Source organism: Glandiceps talaboti, chromosome 10, assembly GCF_964340395.1.
Source record: "Glandiceps talaboti chromosome 10, keGlaTala1.1, whole genome shotgun sequence".
Taxonomy (NCBI): Eukaryota; Metazoa; Hemichordata; class Enteropneusta; family Spengelidae; genus Glandiceps; species Glandiceps talaboti.
In genome coordinates this window covers 21,492,912-21,516,190 of record NC_135558.1, presented here as the reverse complement: position 1 = coordinate 21,516,190, position 23,279 = coordinate 21,492,912, and the positions used below count along the sequence as shown (strand labels likewise).

Here is a 23,279-nt window from a genome sequence, read left to right as displayed (position 1 = left end):
CTAGTCTCTGATCTAAGTCGTAGTAATGATATTATCTCTAGTCTCTGATCTAAGTCATAGTAATGTTACTATCTCTAGTCTCTGATCTAAGTCATAGTAATGTTATTATCTCTAGTCTCTGATCTAAGTCATAGTAATGTTATTATCTCTAGTGTCTGATCTAAGTCAGAGTAATGATATTATCTCTAGTCTCTGATCTAAGTCATAGTAATGATAATATCTCTAGTCTCTGATCTAAGTCGGAGTAATGATATTATCTCGAGTCTCTGATCTAAGTCATAGTAATGATATTATCTCTAGTCTCTGATCTAAGTCACAGTAATAATATTATCTCTAGTCTCTGATCTAAGTCATAGTAATGATATTATCTCTAGTCTCTGATCTAAGTCATAGTAATAATATTATCTCTAGTCTCTGATCTAAGTCATAGTAATAATATTATCTCTAGTCTCTGATCTAAGTCATAGTAATATTATCTCTAGTCTCTGATCTAAGTCATAGTAATAATATTATCTCTAGTCTCTGATCTAAGTCGTAGTAATGATATTATCTCTAGTCTCTGATCTAAGTTATAGTAATGATAATATCTCTAGTCTCTGATCTAAGTCATAGTAATGATATTATCTCTAGTCTCTGATCTAAGTCGTAGTAATGTTATTATCTCTAGTCTCTGATCTAAGTCACAGTAATGATATTATCTCTAGTCTCTGATCTAAGTCACAGTAATGATATTATTTCTAGTCTCTGATCTAAGTCATAGTAATGATATTATCTCTAGTCTCTAATCTAAGTCATAGTAATGTTATTATCTCGTCTCTGATCTAAGTCACAGTAATAATATTATCTCTAGTCTCTGATCTAAGTCACAGTGATGATATTATCTCTAGTCTCTGATCTTAGTCATAGTAATGATATTATCTCTAGTCTCTGATCTAAGTCATAGTAATGATATTATCTCGTCTCTGATCTAAGTCACAGTAATATTATCTCCAGTCTCTGACCTAAGTCACAGTAATGATATTATCTCTAGTCTCTGATCTAAGTCATAGTAATGATAATATCTCTAGTCTCTGATCTAAGTCGTAGTAATGATATTATCTCGAGTCTCTGATCTAAGTCACAGTAATAATATTATCTCTAGTCTCTGATCTAAGTCATAGTAATGATATTATCTCTAGTCTCTGATCTAAGTCATAGTAATAATATTATCTCTAGTCTCTGATCTAAGTCATAGTAATGTTATTATCTCTAGTCTCTAATCTAAGTCATAGTAATGATATTATCTCTAGTCTCTGATCTAAGTCACAGTAATGATATTATCTCTAGTCTGATCTAAGTCACAGTAATGATATTATCTCTAGTCTCTGAGCTAAGTCACAGTAATGATAATATCTCTAGTCTCTGATCTAAGTCGTAGTAATGATATTATCTCGTCTCTGAGCTAAGTCACAGTAATGATAATATCTCTAGTCTCTGATCTAAGTCGTAGTAATGATATTATCTCGTCTCTGATCTAAGTCATAGTAATGATATTATCTCTAGTCTCTGATCTAAGTCATAGTAATAATATTATCTCTAGTCTCTGAGCTAAGTCACAGTAATGATATTATCTCTAGTCTCTGATCTAAGTCACAGTAATGATATTATCTCTAGTCTCTGATCTAAGTCATAGTAATGATATTATCTCTAGTCTCTGAGCTAAGTCACAGTAATGATATTATCTCTAGTCTCTGATCTAAGCCACAGTAATGATATTATCTCTAGTCTCTGATCTAAGTCGTAGTAATGATATTATCTCTAGTCTCTGATCTAAGCCATAGTAATGATATTATCTCTAGTGTCTGATCTAAGTCATAGTAATGATATTATCTCTAGTCTCTGATCTAAGTCATAGTAATGATATTATCTCTAGTCTCTGATCTAAGTCACAGTAATAATATTATCTCTAGTCTCTGATCTAAGTCATAGTAATGATATTATCTCTAGTCTCTGATCTAAGTCATAGTAATAATATTATCTCTAGTCTCTGATCTAAGTCATAGTAATAATATCTCTAGTCTCTGATCTAAGTCATAGTAATATTATCTCTAGTCTCTGATCTAAGTCATAGTAATAATATTATCTCTAGTCTCTGATCTAAGTCGTAGTAATATTATCTCTAGTCTCTGATCTAAGTCATAGTAATGTTATTATCTCTAGTCTCTAATCTAAGTCATAGTAATGATATTATCTCTAGTCTCTGATCTAAGTCACAGTAATGATATTATCTCTAGTCTGATCTAAGTCACAGTAATGATATTATCTCTAGTCTCTGAGCTAAGTCACAGTAATGATAATATCTCTAGTCTCTGATCTAAGTCGTAGTAATGATATTATCTCGTCTCTGATCTAAGTCATAGTAATGATATTATCTCTAGTCTCTGATCTAAGTCATAGTAATGGTATTATCTCTAGTCTCTGAGCTAAGTCACAGTAATGATATTATCTCTAGTCTCTGATCTAAGTCATAGTAATGATATTATCTCTAGTCTCTGAGCTAAGTCACAGTAATGATATTATCTCTAGTCTCTGATCTAAGCCATAGTAATGATATTATCTCTAGTCTCTGATCTAAGTCGTAGTAATGATATTATCTCTAGTCTCTAATCTAAGCCATAGTAATGATATTATCTCTAGTCTCTGATCTAAGTCGTAGTAATGATATTATCTCTAGTCTCTGATCTAAGTCATAGTAATGTTACTATCTCTAGTCTCTGATCTAAGTCATAGTAATGTTATTATCTCTAGTCTCTGATCTAAGTCATAGTAATGTTATTATCTCTAGTGTCTGATCTAAGTCAGAGTAATGATATTATCTCTAGTCTCTGATCTAAGTCATGGTAATGATAATATCTCTAGTCTCTGATCTAAGTCGTAGTAATGATATTATCTCGAGTCTCTGATCTAAGTAATAGTAATGTTATTATCTCTAGTGTCTGATCTAAGTCAGAGTAATGATATTATCTCTAGTCTCTGATCTAAGTCATGGTAATGATAATATCTCTAGTCTCTGATCTAAGTCGTAGTAATGATATTATCTCTAGTCTCTGATCTAAGTCATAGTAATGTTATTATCTCTAGTGTCTGATCTAAGTCAGAGTAATGATATTATCTCTAGTCTCTGATCTAAGTCATGGTAATGATAATATCTCTAGTCTCTGATCTAAGTCGTAGTAATGACATTATCTCGAGTCTCTGATCTAAGTCATAGTAATGATATTATCTCTAGTCTCTGATCTAAGTCACAGTAATAATATTATCTCTAGTCTCTGATCTAAGTCATAGTAATGATATTATCTCTAGTCTCTGATCTGTCATAGTAATAATATTATCTCTAGTCTCTGATCTAAGTCATAGTAATAATATTATCTCTTGTCTCTGATCTAAGTCATAGTAATATTATCTCTAGTCTCTGATCTAAGTCATAGTAATAATATTATCTCTAGTCTCTGATCTAAGTCGTAGTAATGATATTATCTCTAGTCTCTGATCTAAGTCATAGTAATGATAATATCTCTAGTCTCTGATCTAAGTCATAGTAATGATATTATCTCTAGTCTCTGATCTAAGTCGTAGTAATGTTATTATCTCTAGTCTCTGATCTAAGTCACAGTGATGATATTATCTCTAGTCTCTGATCTTAGTCATAGTAATGATATTATCTCTAGTCTCTGATCTAAGTCATAGTAATGATATTATCTCGTCTCTGATCTAAGTCACAGTAATATTATCTCCAGTCTCTGATCTAAGTCACAGTAATGATATTATCTCTAGTCTCTGATCTAAGTCATAGTAATGATAATATCTCTAGTCTCTGATCTAAGTCGTAGTAATGATATTATCTCGAGTCTCTGATCTAAGTCATAGTAATGATATTATCTCTAGTCTCTGATCTAAGTCACAGTAATGATATTATCTCTAGTCTCTGATCTAAGTCATAGTAATGATATTATCTCTAGTCTCTGATCTAAGTCATAGTAATAATATTATCTCTAGTCTCTGATCTAAGTCATAGTAATAATATTATCTCTAGTCTCTGATCTAAGTCATAGTAATATTATCTCTAGTCTCTGATCTAAGTCATAGTAATAATATTATCTCTAGTCTCTGATCTAAGTCGTAGTAATGATATTATCTCTAGTCTCTGATCTAAGTCGTAGTAATGTTATTATCTCTAGTCTCTGATCTAAGTCATAGTAATGATAATATCTCTAATCTCTGATCTAAGTCATAGTAATGATATTATCTCTAGTCTCTGATCCAAGTCGTAGTAATGATATTATCTCTAGTCTCTGATCTAAGTCGTAGTAATGATATTATCTCTAGTCTCTGATCTAAGTCGTAGTAATGTTATTATCTCTAGTCTCTGATCTAAGTCATAGTAATGATAATATCTCTAGTCTCTGATCTAAGTCATAGTAATGATAATATCTCTAGTCTCTGATCTAAGTCATAGTAATGATATTATCTCTAGTCTCTGATCTAAGTCGTAGTAATGATATTATCTCGTCTCTGATCTAAGTCGTAGTAATGATATTATCTCTAGTCTCTGATCTACGTCGTAGTAATGTTATTATCTCTAGTCTCTGATCTAAGTCATAGTAATGTTATTATCTCTAGTCTCTGATCTAAGTCACAGTAATGTTATTATCTCTAGTCTCTGATCTAAGTCACAGTAATGATATTATCTCTAGTCTCTGATCTAAGTCACAGTAATGATATTATCTCTAGTCTCTGATCTAAGTCATAGTAATGATATTATCTCTAGTCTCTAATCTAAGTCATAGTAATGTTATTATCTCGTCTCTGATCTAAGTCACAGTAATAATATTATCTCTAGTCTCTGATCTAAGTCACAGTAATGATATTATCTCGAGTCTCTGATCTAAGTCATAGTAATGATAGTATCTCTAGTCTCTGATCTAAGTCACAGTAATAATATTATCTCCAGTCTCTGATCTAAGTCGTAGTAATGTTATTATCTCTAGTCTCTGATCTAAGTCGTAGTAATGTTATTATCTCCAGTCTCTGATCTAAGTCATAGTAATGATATTATCTCTAGTCTCTGATCTAAGTCATAGTAATGATATTATCTCTAGTCTCTGATCTAAGTCATAGTAATGTTATTATCTCTAGTCTCTGATCTAAGTCATAGTAATGATATTATCTCTAGTCTCTGATCTAAGTCATAGTAATGATATTATCTCTAGTCTCTGATCTAAGTCATAGTAATGATATTATCTCGTCTCTGATCTAAGTCATAGTAATGATAGTATCTCTAGTCTCTGATCTAAGTCGTAGTAATGATATTATCTCTAGTCTCTGATCTAAGTCATAGTAATGTTATTATCTCTAGTCTCTGATCTAAGTCATAGTAATGTTATTATCTCTAGTCTCTGATCTAAGTCATAGTAATGATATTATCTCTAGTCTCTGATCTAAGTCATAGTAATGATATTATCTCTAGTCTCTGATCTAAGTCATAGTAATGATATTATCTCGTCTCTGATCTAAGTCATAGTAATGATATTATCTCTAGTCTCTGATCTAAGTCGCAGTAATTATATTATCTCTAGTCTCTGATCTAAGTCATAGTAATGATATTATCTCTAGTCTCTGATCTAAGTCGCAGTAATGATATTATCTCTAGTCTCTGATCTAAGTCATAGTAATGATATTATCTCGAGTCTCTGATCTAAGTCACAGTAATAATATTATCTCTAGTCTCTGATCTAAGTCACAGTAATGATATTATCTCGAGTCTCTGATCTAAGTCATAGTAATGATAGTATCTCTAGTCTCTGATCTAAGTCATAGTAATGATATTATCTCGTCTCTGATCTAAGTCACAGTAATAATATTATCTCCAGTCTCTGATCTAAGTCACAGTAATGATATTATCTCTAGTCTCTGATCTAAGTCATAGTAATGATATTATCTCTAGTCTCTGATCTAAGTCATAGTAATGTTATTATCTCTAGTCTCTGATCTAAGTCATAGTAATGTTATTATCTCTAGTCTCTGATCTAAGTCATAGTAATGTTATTATCTCTAGTCTCTGATCTAAGTCAGAGTAATGATATTATCTCTAGTCTCTGATCTAAGTCATAGTAATGATAATATCTCTAGTCTCTGATCTAAGTCGTAGTAATGATATTATCTCGAGTCTCTGATCTAAGTCATAGTAATGATATTATCTCTAGTCTCTGATCTAAGTCACAGTAATGATATTATCTCTAGTCTCTGATCTAAGTCACAGTAATGATATTATCTCTAGTCTCTGATCTAAGTCATAGTAATGATATTATCTCTAGTCTCTGATCTAAGTCATAGTAATAATATTATCTCTAGTCTCTGATCTAAGTCATAGTAATAATATTATCTCTAGTCTCTGATCTAAGTCATAGTAATATTATCTCTAGTCTCTGATCTAAGTCATAGTAATAATATTATCTCTAGTCTCTGATCTAAGTCGTAGTAATGATATTATCTCTAGTCTCTGATCTAAGTCGTAGTAATGTTATTATCTCTAGTCTCTGATCTAAGTCATAGTAATGTTATTATCTCTAGTCTCTGATCTAAGTCATAGTAATGATATTATCTCTAGTCTCTGATCTAAGTCATAGTAATGATATTATCTCTAGTCTCTGATCTAAGTCATAGTAATGATATTATCTCGTCTCTGATCTAAGTCATAGTAATGATATTATCTCTAGTCTCTGATCTAAGTCGCAGTAATATTATCTCTAGTCTCTGATCTAAGTCATAGTAATGATAGTATCTCTAGTCTCTGATCTAAGTCGTAGTAATGATATTATCTCTAGTCTCTGATCTAAGTCATAGTAATGTTATTATCTCTAGTCTCTGATCTAAGTCATAGTAATGTTATTATCTCTAGTCTCTGATCTAAGTCATAGTAATGATATTATCTCTAGTCTCTGATCTAAGTCATAGTAATGATATTATCTCTAGTCTCTGATCTAAGTCATAGTAATGATATTATCTCGTCTCTGATCTAAGTCATAGTAATGATATTATCTCTAGTCTCTGATCTAAGTCATAGTAATGATATTATCTCGTCTCTGATCTAAGTCATAGTAATGATATTATCTCTAGTCTCTGATCTAAGTCGCAGTAATGATATTATCTCTAGTCTCTGATCTAAGTCATAGTAATGATATTATCTCGAGTCTCTGATCTAAGTCACAGTAATAATATTATCTCTAGTCTCTGATCTAAGTCACAGTAATGATATTATCTCGAGTCTCTGATCTAAGTCATAGTAATGATAGTATCTCTAGTCTCTGATCTAAGTCATAGTAATGATATTATCTCGTCTCTGATCTAAGTCACAGTAATAATATTATCTCCAGTCTCTGATCTAAGTCACAGTAATGATATTATCTCTAGTCTCTGATCTAAGTCATAGTAATGATATTATCTCTAGTCTCTGATCTAAGTCATAGTAATGTTATTATCTCTAGTCTCTGATCTAAGTCATAGTAATGTTATTATCTCTAGTCTCTGATCTAAGTCATAGTAATGTTATTATCTCTAGTCTCTGATCTAAGTCAGAGTAATGATATTATCTCTAGTCTCTGATCTAAGTCATAGTAATGATAATATCTCTAGTCTCTGATCTAAGTTGTAGTAATGATATTATCTCGAGTCTCTGATCTAAGTCATAGTAATGATATTATCTCTAGTCTCTGATCTAAGTCACAGTAATGATATTATCTCTAGTCTCTGATCTAAGTCACAGTAATAATATTATCTCTAGTCTCTGATCTAAGTCATAGTAATGATATTATCTCTAGTCTCTGATCTAAGTCATAGTAATAATATTATCTCTAGTCTCTGATCTAAGTCATAGTAATAATATTATCTCTAGTCTCTGATCTAAGTCATAGTAATATTATCTCTAGTCTCTGATCTAAGTCATAGTAATAATATTATCTCTAGTCTCTGATCTAAGTCGTAGTAATGATATTATCTCTAGTCTCTGATCTAAGTCGTAGTAATGTTATTATCTCTAGTCTCTGATCTAAGTCATAGTAATGATAATATCTCTAGTCTCTGATCTAAGTCATAGTAATGATATTATCTCTAGTCTCTGATCTAAGTCGTAGTAATGATATTATCTCTAGTCTCTGATCTAAGTCGTAGTAATGATATTATCTCTAGTCTCTGATCTAAGTCGTTGTAATGTTATTATCTCTAGTCTCTGATCTAAGTCATAGTAATGATAATATCTCTAGTCTCTGATCTAAGTCATAGTAATGATATTATCTCTAGTCTCTGATCTAAGTCGTAGTAATGTTATTATCTCTAGTCTCTGATCTAAGTCACAGTAATGATATTATCTCTAGTCTCTGATCTAAGTCACAGTAATGATATTATCTCTAGTCTCTGATCTAAGTCATAGTAATGATATTATCTCTAGTCTCTAATCTAAGTCGTAGTAATGTTATTATCTCGTCTCTGATCTAAATCACAGTAATAATATTATCTCTAGTCTCTGATCTAAGTCACAGTAATGATAGTATCTCTAGTCTCTGATCTAAGTCATAGTAATGATATTATCTCTAGTCTCTGATCTAAGTCATAGTAATGATATTATCTCTAGTCTCTGATCTAAGTCGTAGTAATGTTATTATCTCTAGTCTCTGATCTAAGTCATAGTAATGTTATTATCTCTAGTCTCAGATCTAAGTCACAGTAATGATATTATCTCTAGTCTCTGATCTAAGTCACAGTAATGATATTATCTCTAGTCTCTGATCTAAGTCATAGTAATGATATTATCTCTAGTCTCTAATCTAAGTCATAGTAATGTTATTATCTCGTCTCTGATCTAAGTCACAGTAATAATATTATCTCTAGTCTCTGATCTAAGTCACAGTAATGATATTATCTCTAGTCTCTGATCTAAGTCATAGTAATGATATTATCTCTAGTCTCTGATCTAAGTCATAGTAATGATATTATCTCGTCTCTGATCTAAGTCACAGTAATAATATTATCTCCAGTCTCTGATCTAAGTCACAGTAATGATATTATCTCTAGTCTCTGATCTAAGTCATAGTAATGATATTATCTCTAGTCTCTGATCTAAGTCATAGTAATGATATTATCTCGTCTCTGATCTAAGTCATAGTAATGATATTATCTCTAGTCTCTGATCTAAGTCATAGTAATGATATTATCTCTAGTCTCTGATCTAAATCATGGTAATGATATTATCTCTAGTCTCTGATCTAAGTCATAGTAATGATATTATCTCGTCTCTGATCTAAGTCACAGTAATGATATTATCTCTAGTCTCTGATCTAAGTCATAGTAATGATATTATCTCTAGTCTCTGATCTAAGTCATAGTAATGATATTATCTCTAGTCTCTGATCTAAGTCATAGTAATGATACTATCTCTAGTCTCTGATCTAAGTCACAGTAATGATATTATCTCTAGTCTCTGATCTAAGTCACAGTAATGTTATTATCTCTAGTCTCTGATCTAAGTCACAGTAATGATATAATCTCTAGTCTCTGATCTAACTCATAGTAATGATATTATCTCTAGTCTCTGATCTAAGTCATAGTAATGATATTATCTCAAGTGTCCGATCAGACTGATAAGAGAGATTGCATTTTTTGTATTCTTCATCATGACACTGGCTGTACACGGAAGTGAGGCATAATGGGAAATATACAATATATGGACGTTCACCACTTGCCAAAATTAACTCACAATGCTTAGACTAGTGGTCAGAACAAAAAGAAGCCCCTGACATTGTTACTTTGTAATGCTACATCCACAGTATACACAGACCTCTTTTAAACTAGAGTGGTCGACTTTTAGAGAGGTTGCATGATGAAGGATTGGTGAAACAAAGTTCATGGTCGTTCTCCTGTAATCATAAAGAAATGCAGCCTGTGTTTCTCTTTGTTCAGTTGTTTTATATGAATAAAAAGAATAGTCTTTGTAAGAACTTGTTGATGTAAAATTCTTAAGTACTAACTGTGGTTATCTTATAAAGTCAATGTTCGACATTCTATGCATTTTGTCTTTACAGCTGTATTAATTTCAATTTATGTAAAACACATTACACGGGGAAAGTTTTAAACGGATTGCATTATTCTTTCTTTCCCGTGGCTAGTCTTTTACACAGGCTGATATTCAGTGTCTTGATTGACTGTATGAAAACATTTCTCACGCTGTCATTACCAAGATACCACGGACGTTTACCCCCCCCCCCCCCCCCCCCCGTCTTAACTTTTGGGGGATCATACCAAATACACATTCAATTGTATGCTACTTACTAATCCCACTTCTTATATCAGTAAACGATTGAATATTATAATGTTTATTCGGCTTGATAGTGTCCCAGAGGTTAACTCGGGGGGGGGGGGGGTACGGGGTGTGAAGATAGGGAGGGGTGGGGCTGGGGGGAATGAGAAGATGAGAAAAAATATTTTCCTTTAGATATTAAAGGGAATTGAATAGAAGAAAGGAAATAACGCCTTTATTTGGTCAATAAAGGGATGAATATTCAGCCGGAAGAAAAGTCTAGTCAGGGAAAGAAAAACAAATAGAAATATCAGGTTTATTCCACAAGAAAGAAAAAATCTAATCATTAATCACATACTTATTGCTCCTCTCCCCCTCCGTGTTTAATCATCTGAATTCTACGAGAATCACATCAATGATGATGTCCAGTGACAAAATCAAACATTTATGAAGTACACTCTTTCCTGATATCATTACTTTGACTTTCCTGTCTCCATAGTTTCCATGGGGTCCTCTGAAGAAGTTCTGGGAACTTGGATTATTGAATTTGAGCATTGAAGAAAAGTATGGTATGGAACACAGTTTTATTAACTTCAATAAACGATGGAAACATGAGGTTTAGTATGGTCGGATAATTCAATTTCCAAAGTTACAGGACCACTTGTACGTCGAATCCAGACTCAGTATGGTCTGTTTTGTGTGGTAATTACAAGGGAGGGCCGGGGAAAATCAAGCCCGGTCTGTAGCATAAAATATAACCCCTCCCAGTCCGTTGTAATCAAATTACTAAGAATACAAAATTTTCAATGAAAATAGCATTTTTTAACATCACCGCCTCCCCGTGGCGTAGTTATTACACCCTTGTTAGTAGTCATGAGGTCCTAGATCTTGGGTTCGATCTTTGTAGTAAGATCCCATGACATTGATAGTTTTGAAAGGAACTTGTTGATTCCCACTATTTGTGTTTGTATCAAACCAATGCATGTGTTCTTTCTAAAACCTAGATGAGCGCACAACTGACAACTGTGGACCTATGTCAACATCTCCACCTCATTACATTATTCCAAATATCTTGCCACCCTGTTTTCCCTTTACAATTGTGAGACCCGCTCCTCTTTTTCATACCACAACTAACAGTTAGGTCACTACATTTCACTGATATGTTATATTACTTTACATTGGCGGTTAGGTGGTATGTGGTAGCAGTAGGATTTGGAAATGGTGGCAACGGTGGTATCATGTCAAAATCACAAAATAATGCAAAGTTAGGTAAATGAAAATGAGGCGACATAAAATGTGACCCCACCCTAACTTCTAATTTCTAACATATGTCCCAGAACCGATTTGCAAAAACGTGATCCATCTCCTAGTTGCCCCAGCCCTCAATCACTACATTATCATCACTACGTTTATACCACTATATTATTACCACTACAGCATTATCACTTCATTATTACCACTACATTATTACCACTACATTATTACCACTACATTATTACCACTACAGCATTATCACTACATTATTACCACTACATTATTATCACTACGTTATTACCACTACATTATTACCACTACGTTATTGCCACTACATTATTACCATTACGACATTACCACTACACTATTACCACTACGTTATTACCACTACATTATTATCACTACATTATTACCCCTACATTGTTACCACTGCATTATTACCACTACATTATTACCACTACATTATTATCCCTACATTATTACCACTGCATTATTACCACTACATTATTACCCCTATGTTATTACTACTTTGTTATTACCACTACATTATTACCACTACATTATTATCACTACCTTATTATCACTAAATTATTATCACTACACTATCACCACTACATTATTACCACTACACTATTACCACTACATTATTATCACTACATTATTACCACTGCATTATTACCAGTACGTTATTACCACTACGTTATTACCACTACATTATTACCACTACATTATTACCACTACATTATTACCAGTACATTATTATCACCACATTATTACCACTACGTTATTATCACCACATTATTACCACTACATTATTACCAGTACATTATTATCACTACATTATTATCACCACATTATTACCACTACGTTATTATCACCACATTATTACCACTACATTATTACCAGTACATTATTATCACTACATTATTATCACTACACTATTACCACTACATTATTATCACCACATTATTACCACTACATTATTACCAGTACATTATTACCACTACATTATTACCACTACGTTATTACCACTACATTATTACCACTACATTATTATCACCACATTATTACCACTACACTATTACCACTACATTATTACCAGTACATTATTACCACTACATTATTACCACTACGTTATTACCACTACATTATTACCACTACGTTATTACCACTACGTTATTACCACTACGTTATTACCACTACATTATTACCACTACATTATTACCACTCCACTATTAACACTACATTATTATCACTACATTATTACCACTAGATTATTTTCACTACATTATTATCACTACATTATTACCACTACATTATTACCACTACATTATTACCACTACATTATTTTCACATCATTATCACTTCATTATAAGTGCGACGTTATTACCACTACATTATTATCACCACATTATTACCACTACACTATTACCACTACATTATTACCACTACATTATTACCACTACATTATTACCACTACGTTATTACCACTACATTATTACCACTACGTTATTACCACTACATTGTTACCACTACATTATTACCACTACATTATTACCACTACGTTATTACCACTACATTATTACCACTACATTATTACCAGTACATTATTACCACTACATTATTACCACTACATTATTACCACTACATTATTACCACTACGTTATTACCACTACGTTATTACCACTACATTATTACCACTACGTTATTACCACTACGTTATTACCACTACGTTATTACCACTACATTGTTACCACTCCACTATTAACACTACATTATTATCACTACATTATTACCACTAGATTATTTTCACTACATTATCATCACTACATTATTACCACTACATTATTACCACTACATTATTACCACTACATTATTTTCACATCATTATCACTTCATTATAAGTGTGACGTTATTACCACTACATTATTACCACTACATTATTACCACTACATTATTATCACATTATTATCACTTCATTATAAGTGCGACGTTATTACCACTACACTATTACCACTACATTATTACCACTCCACTATTACCACTACATTACTATCACTACATTATTACCACTAGATTATTTTCACTACATTATTACCACTACATTATTACCACTACATTATTATCACATCATTATCACTTCATTATAAGCGCAACGTTATTATCACTAAATTATTACCACATTATTATCACTACATCATAACCAATACGTTATTGCCATTACATTACCAGTACATTATTACCACTACATGATGATCACTACTTTATCATCACTATGTTATTACTATCACTACATTATTACCACTACATTATTACCACTACGTTATTACCACATTATTCCCACTACATTATTACCACTACGTTATTACCACTACGTTATTACCACTGCCTTATTACCACTACACTATTACCACAACATTATTACCAATATTACCGCTACGTTATTACATTATCATCACTACATTATCATCACTACATTATTATCATTACATTATTATCACCGCATTGTTACAACTACATTATTACCACTCCATCATTATAACTACATTATCATTATTATGAAGCAAAGGGCATGAATGATAAAGTTTGTGTTATTATATACTTCAAGTATCATAATACAAATGATTTTACCTAGGTGGACCAGGTCTTGGTGTCATTGAAGATTGCATAAGTGCAGAAGGGTTAGGCTATGGATGTACTGGTGTGGCAACTGCTTTCGGGGGAACATTGCTTGGGGTGAGTATTGGTTTTAACAGGGGTTAGTGTTGGTTTCAATTGTTTTTTTTGTTATCTGTCCATCTTTTAAAGCTGTATATAATGCAGGGGATTGGCACGAACGCCAAACAGGTGTTAGCTGTCTGTCTGTCTGTCTGTCTGTCTGTCTGTCTGTCTGTCTGTCTGTCTGTCTGCTGAGTAACACAAGCAGCTGAAAGTTACAACATGTACGTCATGTCATCTATCAAGCTGATGAACTTGACCAATGTCTAAAATGTTTTATTTGCTTACATATACCAACAGCAAACGCCAGTGTCCTTATCTGGTAACCATGAACAGAAGAAGAAATACTTAGGAAGATTAATTGATGAACCATTAGTTGCTGTAAGTCAGATTTAGTTGTTAATCTTTGTACTGCTTGTACATTTGATGGATTCTGTACGGCACCATACAAAATGTCGAATATACACAAGCTAATACGTATAACATAACATACAGAATCAGAAAGAGCATGTTTTGTACATCATAGTTGTATTAAAAAAAGGTCAATTTTCAATCTGCCACCATAATTTCAAGAAAACCCATTTCCATTATTCAGGCGTATTGTGTAACAGAACCAGGAGCTGGTTCAGATGTAAATGGAATTCGACTCAAAGCAGAAAGAAAGGGAGATGAATATGTGTTAAATGGACAGAAAATGTGGATAACTGGAGGAGGAGTTGCTAATTGGTATTTTGTGTTGGCCAAAACTAATCCAAATCCTAAAGCTAAGGCCAGTGAAGCATTTACAGGATTTATTGTTGAGAGAGATACTCCAGGTATTGTAATTGGAAAGAAGGTAAGCATTTAATACACTGCAATGTGATAGTATCAAATGAGACTCTTTTAGAAAATAAATATACTGGCCTTCTACCTCAAACGCTGGGATCATGGTATTCCGGCAGATGGTGGATAATCTATAAAGTCAAAAATGCCCTTTTCGGAGACTTTAAATACAATGTCAAGTGAACATTTATGATTATTGTTCTTTTATCGTCGATTCCGCGCACAACTAAAAATAGTCCATGCCAAATTTAAAGGTAGATTTCTTCTCTATCGTGGGTAATGAATGCAATTTGCAAAGCTCAAGAATTGACCAATGTTTACTCAAAATCACCGCCTTCGATTCGCGTGGCTCAGCTTAGTATTTGTAACTTTGGTAAAAATTGCTAATTACATGCAGTTCATGTCACTTTTGCTAGGACACCCTCTAGCGGTGGAAGTTTTCTGCATTTAGCTCCATTTTTTGAGTGACATTGCTGTGGTGTTAATTTTCGCCTCCGAGAAATTCGCTGCTTTTTTATAACAATGCCACGAGGCAGGAACACAATAAAGAAACCTACAGAGGACATGATGGGTCAGCTTAAAAGCAGCTAATATGGAATTGCAGCGACTGAAAAGGACTCGTCCGGGGGCTGGGGCGGGGCTACTCCTTTGGGGTGCGTTTTTGTAGCCCTTTGGTCAAAAATAGACTCCAGGGTCTGTATTTTTCGAGCTAAAACGGGGTCCACTATTTTCGATTTTGCTTCGTCTATTGTTTTTTACCAAATCATAACTGCCATTAATTGTCCTAAAATGTTGCTTCTTAAACTGTCATTTAAAAAAAAACTGTAGTCGTCTAAAATGAGTTATTGATTTTTTGGGGTTTCCAGTACTGGCCACACACCCCTACCAGAGCTGGTCACTGGTAACACCCCCGGGGACTCGGCAACCTTCCATCCGAAACGACGTACTACATACAAGTGGTTATGGGTACCTTAGACCCCAAGATTATTCTACACAACAACGCCTACCCCATCCCCTTCAACAACAATACGACGTCGACATCGGAACCCTGCGAAATGAGGATGCATTGGTTTCAAATTGGCAAGCTGAAGACCGTATGCGAAATTGGCTGCCATTTGTGGACACCGAGGTTATTCCTCAGATGCCTACGGGTATTAAGAGAAAATCTGCCTACAAAACTCAACATCTCCGTATGGAGAGAGAAAAAATACATGACTACAAAGACAATAAACTATGTGATTTCCTTGAAATGCGATATGGATGGCAAGTTGGTGATACCAAAGCACATTTACCAGTAACAAGTGACGGTAATCACAATCAGCATTTCTTAACTGGCAGGACATTGATCATCATTTAAAATTAACTTTAGTGCTCCTTGACTTGGGATAGTCGTATTGCAATAAATCATTTATATAGCAACAAATTCAACAGATATTCAGATTCTGGGAGTGATCTAGACCAGAACTTTATTTCCATTCCAAAGTACAGTTTGTTTTTCCACTTTTTAAAAACAAAGTTCAACATACCGGTTTAATATACATTTAATATCAATAAATAATCTATAGCTGTGTGTGTGTGTGTGTGTGTGTGTGTGTGTGTGTGTGTGTGTGTGTGTGTGTGTGTGTGTGTTGGTTAAATATACATATATGTGTCAAAGTATATATAACACTGATTTTGCGATCAAAGTGAACTTATTCAGAGATGTCTTTCTTTTACATCCACAAAAAAGTCTTAAGCTAATCTTTCGCCTTTCCTTTTGATTGGACAAACCAATTCTTTGTTTGAGGTAATAATTCTAGGTGGTTATAATAATTAAATCATCTTAAATTATAACTAGTCTTATAATCTGCCTACCTTTATTTAGAACCGACACAATCACAATTATCTCTACAGTATAGTGGTATCATATTTGTACTGGTCAAAACCCATTGTCTTACGGTTTATGTTTATCGTTATTGCTTGATTGTTTCTTTTCTAAAGGAATGGAATATGGGTCAACATGCTAGTGATACACGTGGTATTTTTTTTGAAGATGTGGTTGTTCCTAAAGAGAATGTACTGATTGGTGAAGGAGCTGGATTTAAGATTGCTATGGGAGTGTTTGATAAAACCAGACCAGGTGTAAGTTTAGATGGAGTTTAAGTTGATAAGCCTTTGTAGACGAGTATAACATGACAGTCACTGCTTGTGACGAAACGCATTTCAATACCCATCTAGTTAGATTTTATATTACATAGAACATACTATTCATGCATTGTTACATCACACATGTAGAATTGCTTTAAAAACTATTACTAATTCAAAGTGTGCTATCCTGTTGTTATGTTACTATCTAAGTTTTGGAATAAATTCTGTTGTAATGAGATACAATTAAATTCAAATATAAATGAATTACAATATTATAATTAGTGTGTGCAAACAATGTTTTTTTAACACGAACTTTTAACAATCGAGTTCATTACATTTGTTAAGGAATCGCTTTCACTTTCTTTTAACTATTTATATTATTAATAATAATAGTGGGTGCAGATGTACCGTGGCAAAAATTTAAAAAAAACTAGTGGTCATAAGTCTATATTCTGCCCAAATATAGGAGTAAAAAATTTGAAAATCGGCAACCTGGGAAGTAGCGTTTTCTGAAATTCTCGGGAAAACTGAAAAAATTGGCAACTGCGAATTTACGATCAAAGATCGTGTATGCGTTCAAAGGGGGGGGGGGGGGTTCAAACATCTACATAATACTTAAAAATCAAGGCTGGAGTCAAAAGCCTACATGAGTTTATAAAAAGGCGGTACATAATTATAACCTGTATTACGTGACCCCCCCCCCCCAGGGAGAGTAGTACTCATAAATAGACTAGGTGCAGCATTCCAATTTGTTCAAGTTTTATTTATATTGTTTTGTAATAATGTCCTTGACTTGTGATTGAACTAATTGCGAATACTTTCTACACAAGGTGGGTGCTGCTGCTGTAGGTCTAGCACAAAGAGCTTTGGATGAAGCTACCAAGTATGCATTGGAGAGGAAGACCATGGGGAAACCCATTGCACAGGTAATGGACTTTTCAATTCATCTACATGTATATTACATGGAAGACAATAAAAGTCCTCCACATGGTCATTACACAACGCACGTCTACATTATTGGTTCACAGAAGACAATAAAAGTCCTCCACATGGTCATTACACAACGCACGTCTACATCATTGGTTCATAGAAGACAATAAAAGTCCTCCACACGTTCATTACACAACGCACGTCTACATCATTGGTTCATAGAAGACAATACAAGTCCTCCACACGTTCATTACACAACGCACGTCTACATCATTGGTTCATAGAAGACAATACAAGTCCTCCACATGGTCATTACACAACGCACGTCTACATCATTGGTTCATAGAAGACAATAAAAGTCCTCCACATGGTCATTGCACAACGCACGTCTACATCATTGGTTCATAGAAGACAATAAAAGTCCTTCACACGTTCATTACACAACGCACGTCTACATCATTGGTTCATAGAAGACAATAAAAGTCCTCCACATGGTCATTACACAACGCACGTCTACATCATTGATTCATAGAAGACAATAAAAGTCCTCCACATGGTCATTACACAATGCACGTCTACATCATTGGTTCATAGAAGACAATAAAAGTCCTCCACATGGTCATTACACAACGCACGTCTACATCATTGGTTCATAGAAGACAATAAAAGTCCTCCACACGTTCATTACACAATGCACGTCTACATCATTGATTCATAGAAGACAATAAAAATCCTTCACACGTTCATTACACAATGCACGTCTACATCATTGATTCATAGAAGACAATAAAAGTCCTCCACACGTTCATTGCACAACGCACGTCTACATCATTGGTTCATAGAAGACAATAAAAGTCCTCCACACGTTCATTGCACAACGCACGTCTACATCATTGGTTCATAGAAGACAATAAAAGTCCTCCACATGGTCATTACACAACGCACGTCTACATCATTGGTTCATAGAAGACAATAAAAATCCTTCACACGTTCATTACACAATGCACGTCTACATCATTGGTTCACAGAAGACAATAAAAATCCTCCACATGGTCATTGCACAACGCACGTCTACATCATTGGTTCATAGAAGACAATAAAAGTCCTCCACATGGTCATTACACAACGCACGTCTACATTATTGGATCATAGAAGACAATAAAAGTCCTTCACACGTTCATTACACAACGCATGTCTACATCATTGGTTCATAGAAGACAATAAAAGTCCTTCACACGTTCATTGCACAACGCATTTCTACATCATTGGTTCATAGAAGACAATAAAAGTCCTTCACATGGTCATTACACAATGCATGTCTACATCATTGGTTCATAGAAGACAATAAAAGTCCTCAACACGTTCATTACACAATGCACGTCTACATCATTGGTTCATAGAAGACAATAAAAGTCCTTCACACGTTCATTACACAATGCACGTCTACATCATTGGTTCATAGAAGACAATAAAAATCCTTCACACGTTCATTACACAACGCACGTCTACATCATTGGTTCATAGAAGACAATAAAAGTCCTTCACATGGTCATTACACAATGCACGTCTACATCATTGGTTCATAGAAGACAATAAAAGTCCTTCACACGTTCATTGCACAACGCACGTCTACATCATTGGTTCTTACAAGACAATAAAAGTCCATCACACGTTCATTACACAATGCACGTCTACATCACTGCTTCATAGAAGACAATAAAAGTCCTTCACACGTTCATTACACAACGCACGTCTACATTATTGGTTCATAGAAGACAATAAAAGTCCTTCACACGTTCATTACACAATGCACGTCTACATCATTGGTTCATAGAAGACAATAAAAGTCCTTCACACGTTCATTGCACAACGCACGTCTACATCATTGGTTCATAGAAGACAATAAAAGTCCTCCACACGTTCATTGCACAACGCACGTCTACATCATTGGTTCATAGAAGACAATAAAAGTCCTCCACACGTTCATTACATGTACACAACGCACGTCTACATCATTGGTTCATAGAAGAGACAATAAAAGTCCTTCACACGTTAATTACACAACACACGTCTACATCATTGGTTCTAACGCTCCAATATTGTCAACAACACAAGAGCAAGTATAATAATACTCATGACACTATGATATAACCGTTTTTTGTGTCGCTAACAGTAATGACAAGGCTCCTTATGTCTTATGACAGAAGTATTTTTTGTCCTTGACAAAGAAAAGTATTAGTGAATGATAACCAGTTGACCAATGTGTGTGTGTGTGTGTGTGTGTGTGTGTGTGTGTGGTTGTGTCTGTCTGTGTGTCTGTCTGTCTGTGTGTGTGTGAGTGTGTATGTGTATGGCTGTGTCTGTGTCTCTCTCTGTGTGTAAGCGTATTTGTTGGTGTGTATGTGTATGGCTGTGTCTCAGTGTCTGTCTGTCTGTCTGTCTGTCTGTCTGTCTGTCTGTGTGTGTGTGTCTCTGTGTATGTGTGTGTACATATATAAGCTTATTCGATTGATAAGATATATTGTAAACACGATCTTTTGTTTTTGTAGTGGAAATTATAATGATTATAATGATATATATATATATATATATATTCATGTTGATTTATTGTTGTCAAACCTGCCAGATGCAGAAATTTCAAATAATCCGAACACATTGAAAATAACATGTTTGCCGTATGTGTGTTTCTGTATTGGTATTGCTATTGGTATTTGTAATTTGTGATCTGGTTCTCCACAGTTCCACATATGTCTGATTGTAACATATTAAAATAGACAAATAAATCTAATAACTATATATATCCTTTCTTGTCATACAATTACAGCATCAAGCAGTGGCATTTATGTTGGCTGAAATGGCAATGGGTATTGAGGCCTCAAGACTTCTAACTTACAAGGCAGCCTTACAAACTGATCAAGGAGAACGTAACACATACTTTGCATCAATTGCCAAAGCTATGGCTTCAGATGTGGCCAATAAAGCAGCTAGTGATGCTGTACAGATATTTGGTGGGTGTGGATTCAATAGTGAATATCCTGTAGAAAAACTAATGAGAGATGCCAAGATCTATCAGGTAAGTAGTGTTGCTATATGCTATGATACGCTATGATATGCTATGTTATGATGGCATTACCCAAATACGTTTACAATGTTTCAAGTACTGTGATTGGTGGATCAGTGGCTACTTGATTGAAGTCCATATCGTTTGTGATTGGAATGAGGAAGAGGAGATCAATATTGTAAATAAACGTAATATGTAAATCAACTCATTATATAATTAAGTAGATCATAACCTTTGAGTAAACCAAAAATCCAGTAATGACCTCTTTCAATGTACAAAGAAGGATTTACAATTAAGTGTTTTGAAAGTCATGCATTTGAAAACTTTAATGTCATCACTGACCTTAATAAAACTTGTTCATGACAATTTATGAAATGACGTTAATCCCCTTTTATCAACTTAAGATATTATTTCTTTTGCTTCATATTTCAGATCTACGAGGGAACATCTCAGATCCAAAGAATTGTCATCGCACGAGAGTTGATCGTCAAGGCAATGTCTAGTGGCTTATAGGAATTAACAATTAACAACATAGTGTACTTTATTAAGCATTACTTGATATCTGATTCAGATGTCACTAATTGCTCGACCACGTTCTTGCCAAAAATGTATTCCCTCAGCGCTCTGTTCTAAAAATCATCCTTAAAAAATAACGAATAACAAAGTATCAGCGAAAAGCATTAAAATATAACCCTGTTGGGTGATGTTCTAAATTGATAACATTATTAAACTTTCTCTCTTAGGTTTCGAAAATAACCGAGAAAACCATCTTTCATGATCTGATTAAGAATCATTATGTAAATATATGTAATAACAAACAAACACAAGTAACAACAAATTTAATGCAAAGACATGAAAACAAAACAAAACTGAAAATCTAACCAAAGATTTTGAAAGAATTGGCATTGGCTTGCTCATGACGATAGTGTTAAGAAGGAAAAGACATCTGGATAAAGAAGGACAATTGGGTGTTTATGCACGTATCATAGTGAGCCATATTTTGTGTTATAGATAAATAAGTTTAGATAAACGTAGACGACAATCAATTGTTTTGGTAGTGTAAGAATATATTAAATACAGTTGAATATTAAGGCTTTAACAGGTTGTTTTTAAAATATAATGTGATGCATTTGACCCAGTTACCCATAATGATAAAACAAATAGAAATTTCATCTTTTTCTTGCTTATTAGAAGTGTTAACCTTGAAACATGTAGTGTTATGTTTTGTATTTGTAGACAAAACAAACCACCTATCAGTCAGAATAACTTTTTGTTATTTTTATTTTGTCTTTGTAACGTGTAGAAGTGATTCTGTTGTTCAGCTCTTCTACTATGCAGTTTTGTTTTAGCAAAGTAATAAAATGGTTAGTGGTTTCATATGATGACTCACAAACACAATAGAACACATTCATACAGAAAGTTTCAAACATTGTACTTTTATAATTATTATAGTCGATTTTACGAAAATTCTATTTTAGACCTAATTTGCATATAAATAATCCAATCACCTTGTCTTGAACAGACTTATATCTGCTCATCTCAAGACACCTGCACAACAAATTTCAACTTAATTGGCACAGCAGCACAGCAGACATCCCAATTTAACACGTGAAATCACCCATGAGTGGTCATAGTGCAAACCTAGTTGGAACAAAGCTTCTTCGTGCCACCGAGCAAACTATAAAGTATTGTGTGATAGACTTCTCTCTAAAGTTTATCTTCCAGTCGACGCACTAGCATGTACTGACCCACATTGTTGCACTCACTCCGAATTGATTGACACTTTTTATAATGATATTATTTCGACTTTGTTGTCTGCAGCAGAGAAGACTCTCCCAAAAGCTGCTAACGCCAATAAGCACACTATACCAGGTTGGAACACTTAAAACAACATTACGATAAAGCTCGGACTGATTTTTTAATCTGGAAGGATTATGGGTCTCCTAAATTTGGTCCATTTTTTGAGCATATGCGGAAGTCTAGAGCACAGTTCAAGAGGCAATTTGCACTATGTAATAAGGCAGAAAAAGAAATGCGTGC

At 33.8% G+C, this 23,279-nt stretch overlaps 1 protein-coding gene across 1 annotated transcript in view; it reads left to right on the top strand.

The window, feature by feature from the left end:
- The window catches only part of LOC144440756 (medium-chain specific acyl-CoA dehydrogenase, mitochondrial-like), a 33,363-nt gene extending 11,611 nt beyond the window's left edge, over positions 1-21,752 (top strand). The window contains exons 4-11 of the mRNA XM_078130135.1: positions 10,827-10,896; positions 14,217-14,317; positions 14,600-14,680; positions 14,895-15,134; positions 17,102-17,242; positions 18,079-18,174; positions 21,003-21,251; positions 21,672-21,752. Of these exons, the coding sequence (XP_077986261.1) occupies positions 10,827-10,896; positions 14,217-14,317; positions 14,600-14,680; positions 14,895-15,134; positions 17,102-17,242; positions 18,079-18,174; positions 21,003-21,251; positions 21,672-21,752 (1,059 nt within the window). The remainder of the gene's footprint in view (positions 1-10,826; positions 10,897-14,216; positions 14,318-14,599; positions 14,681-14,894; positions 15,135-17,101; positions 17,243-18,078; positions 18,175-21,002; positions 21,252-21,671) is intronic.
- The last annotated feature ends 1,527 nt before the right edge of the window (positions 21,753-23,279 follow it).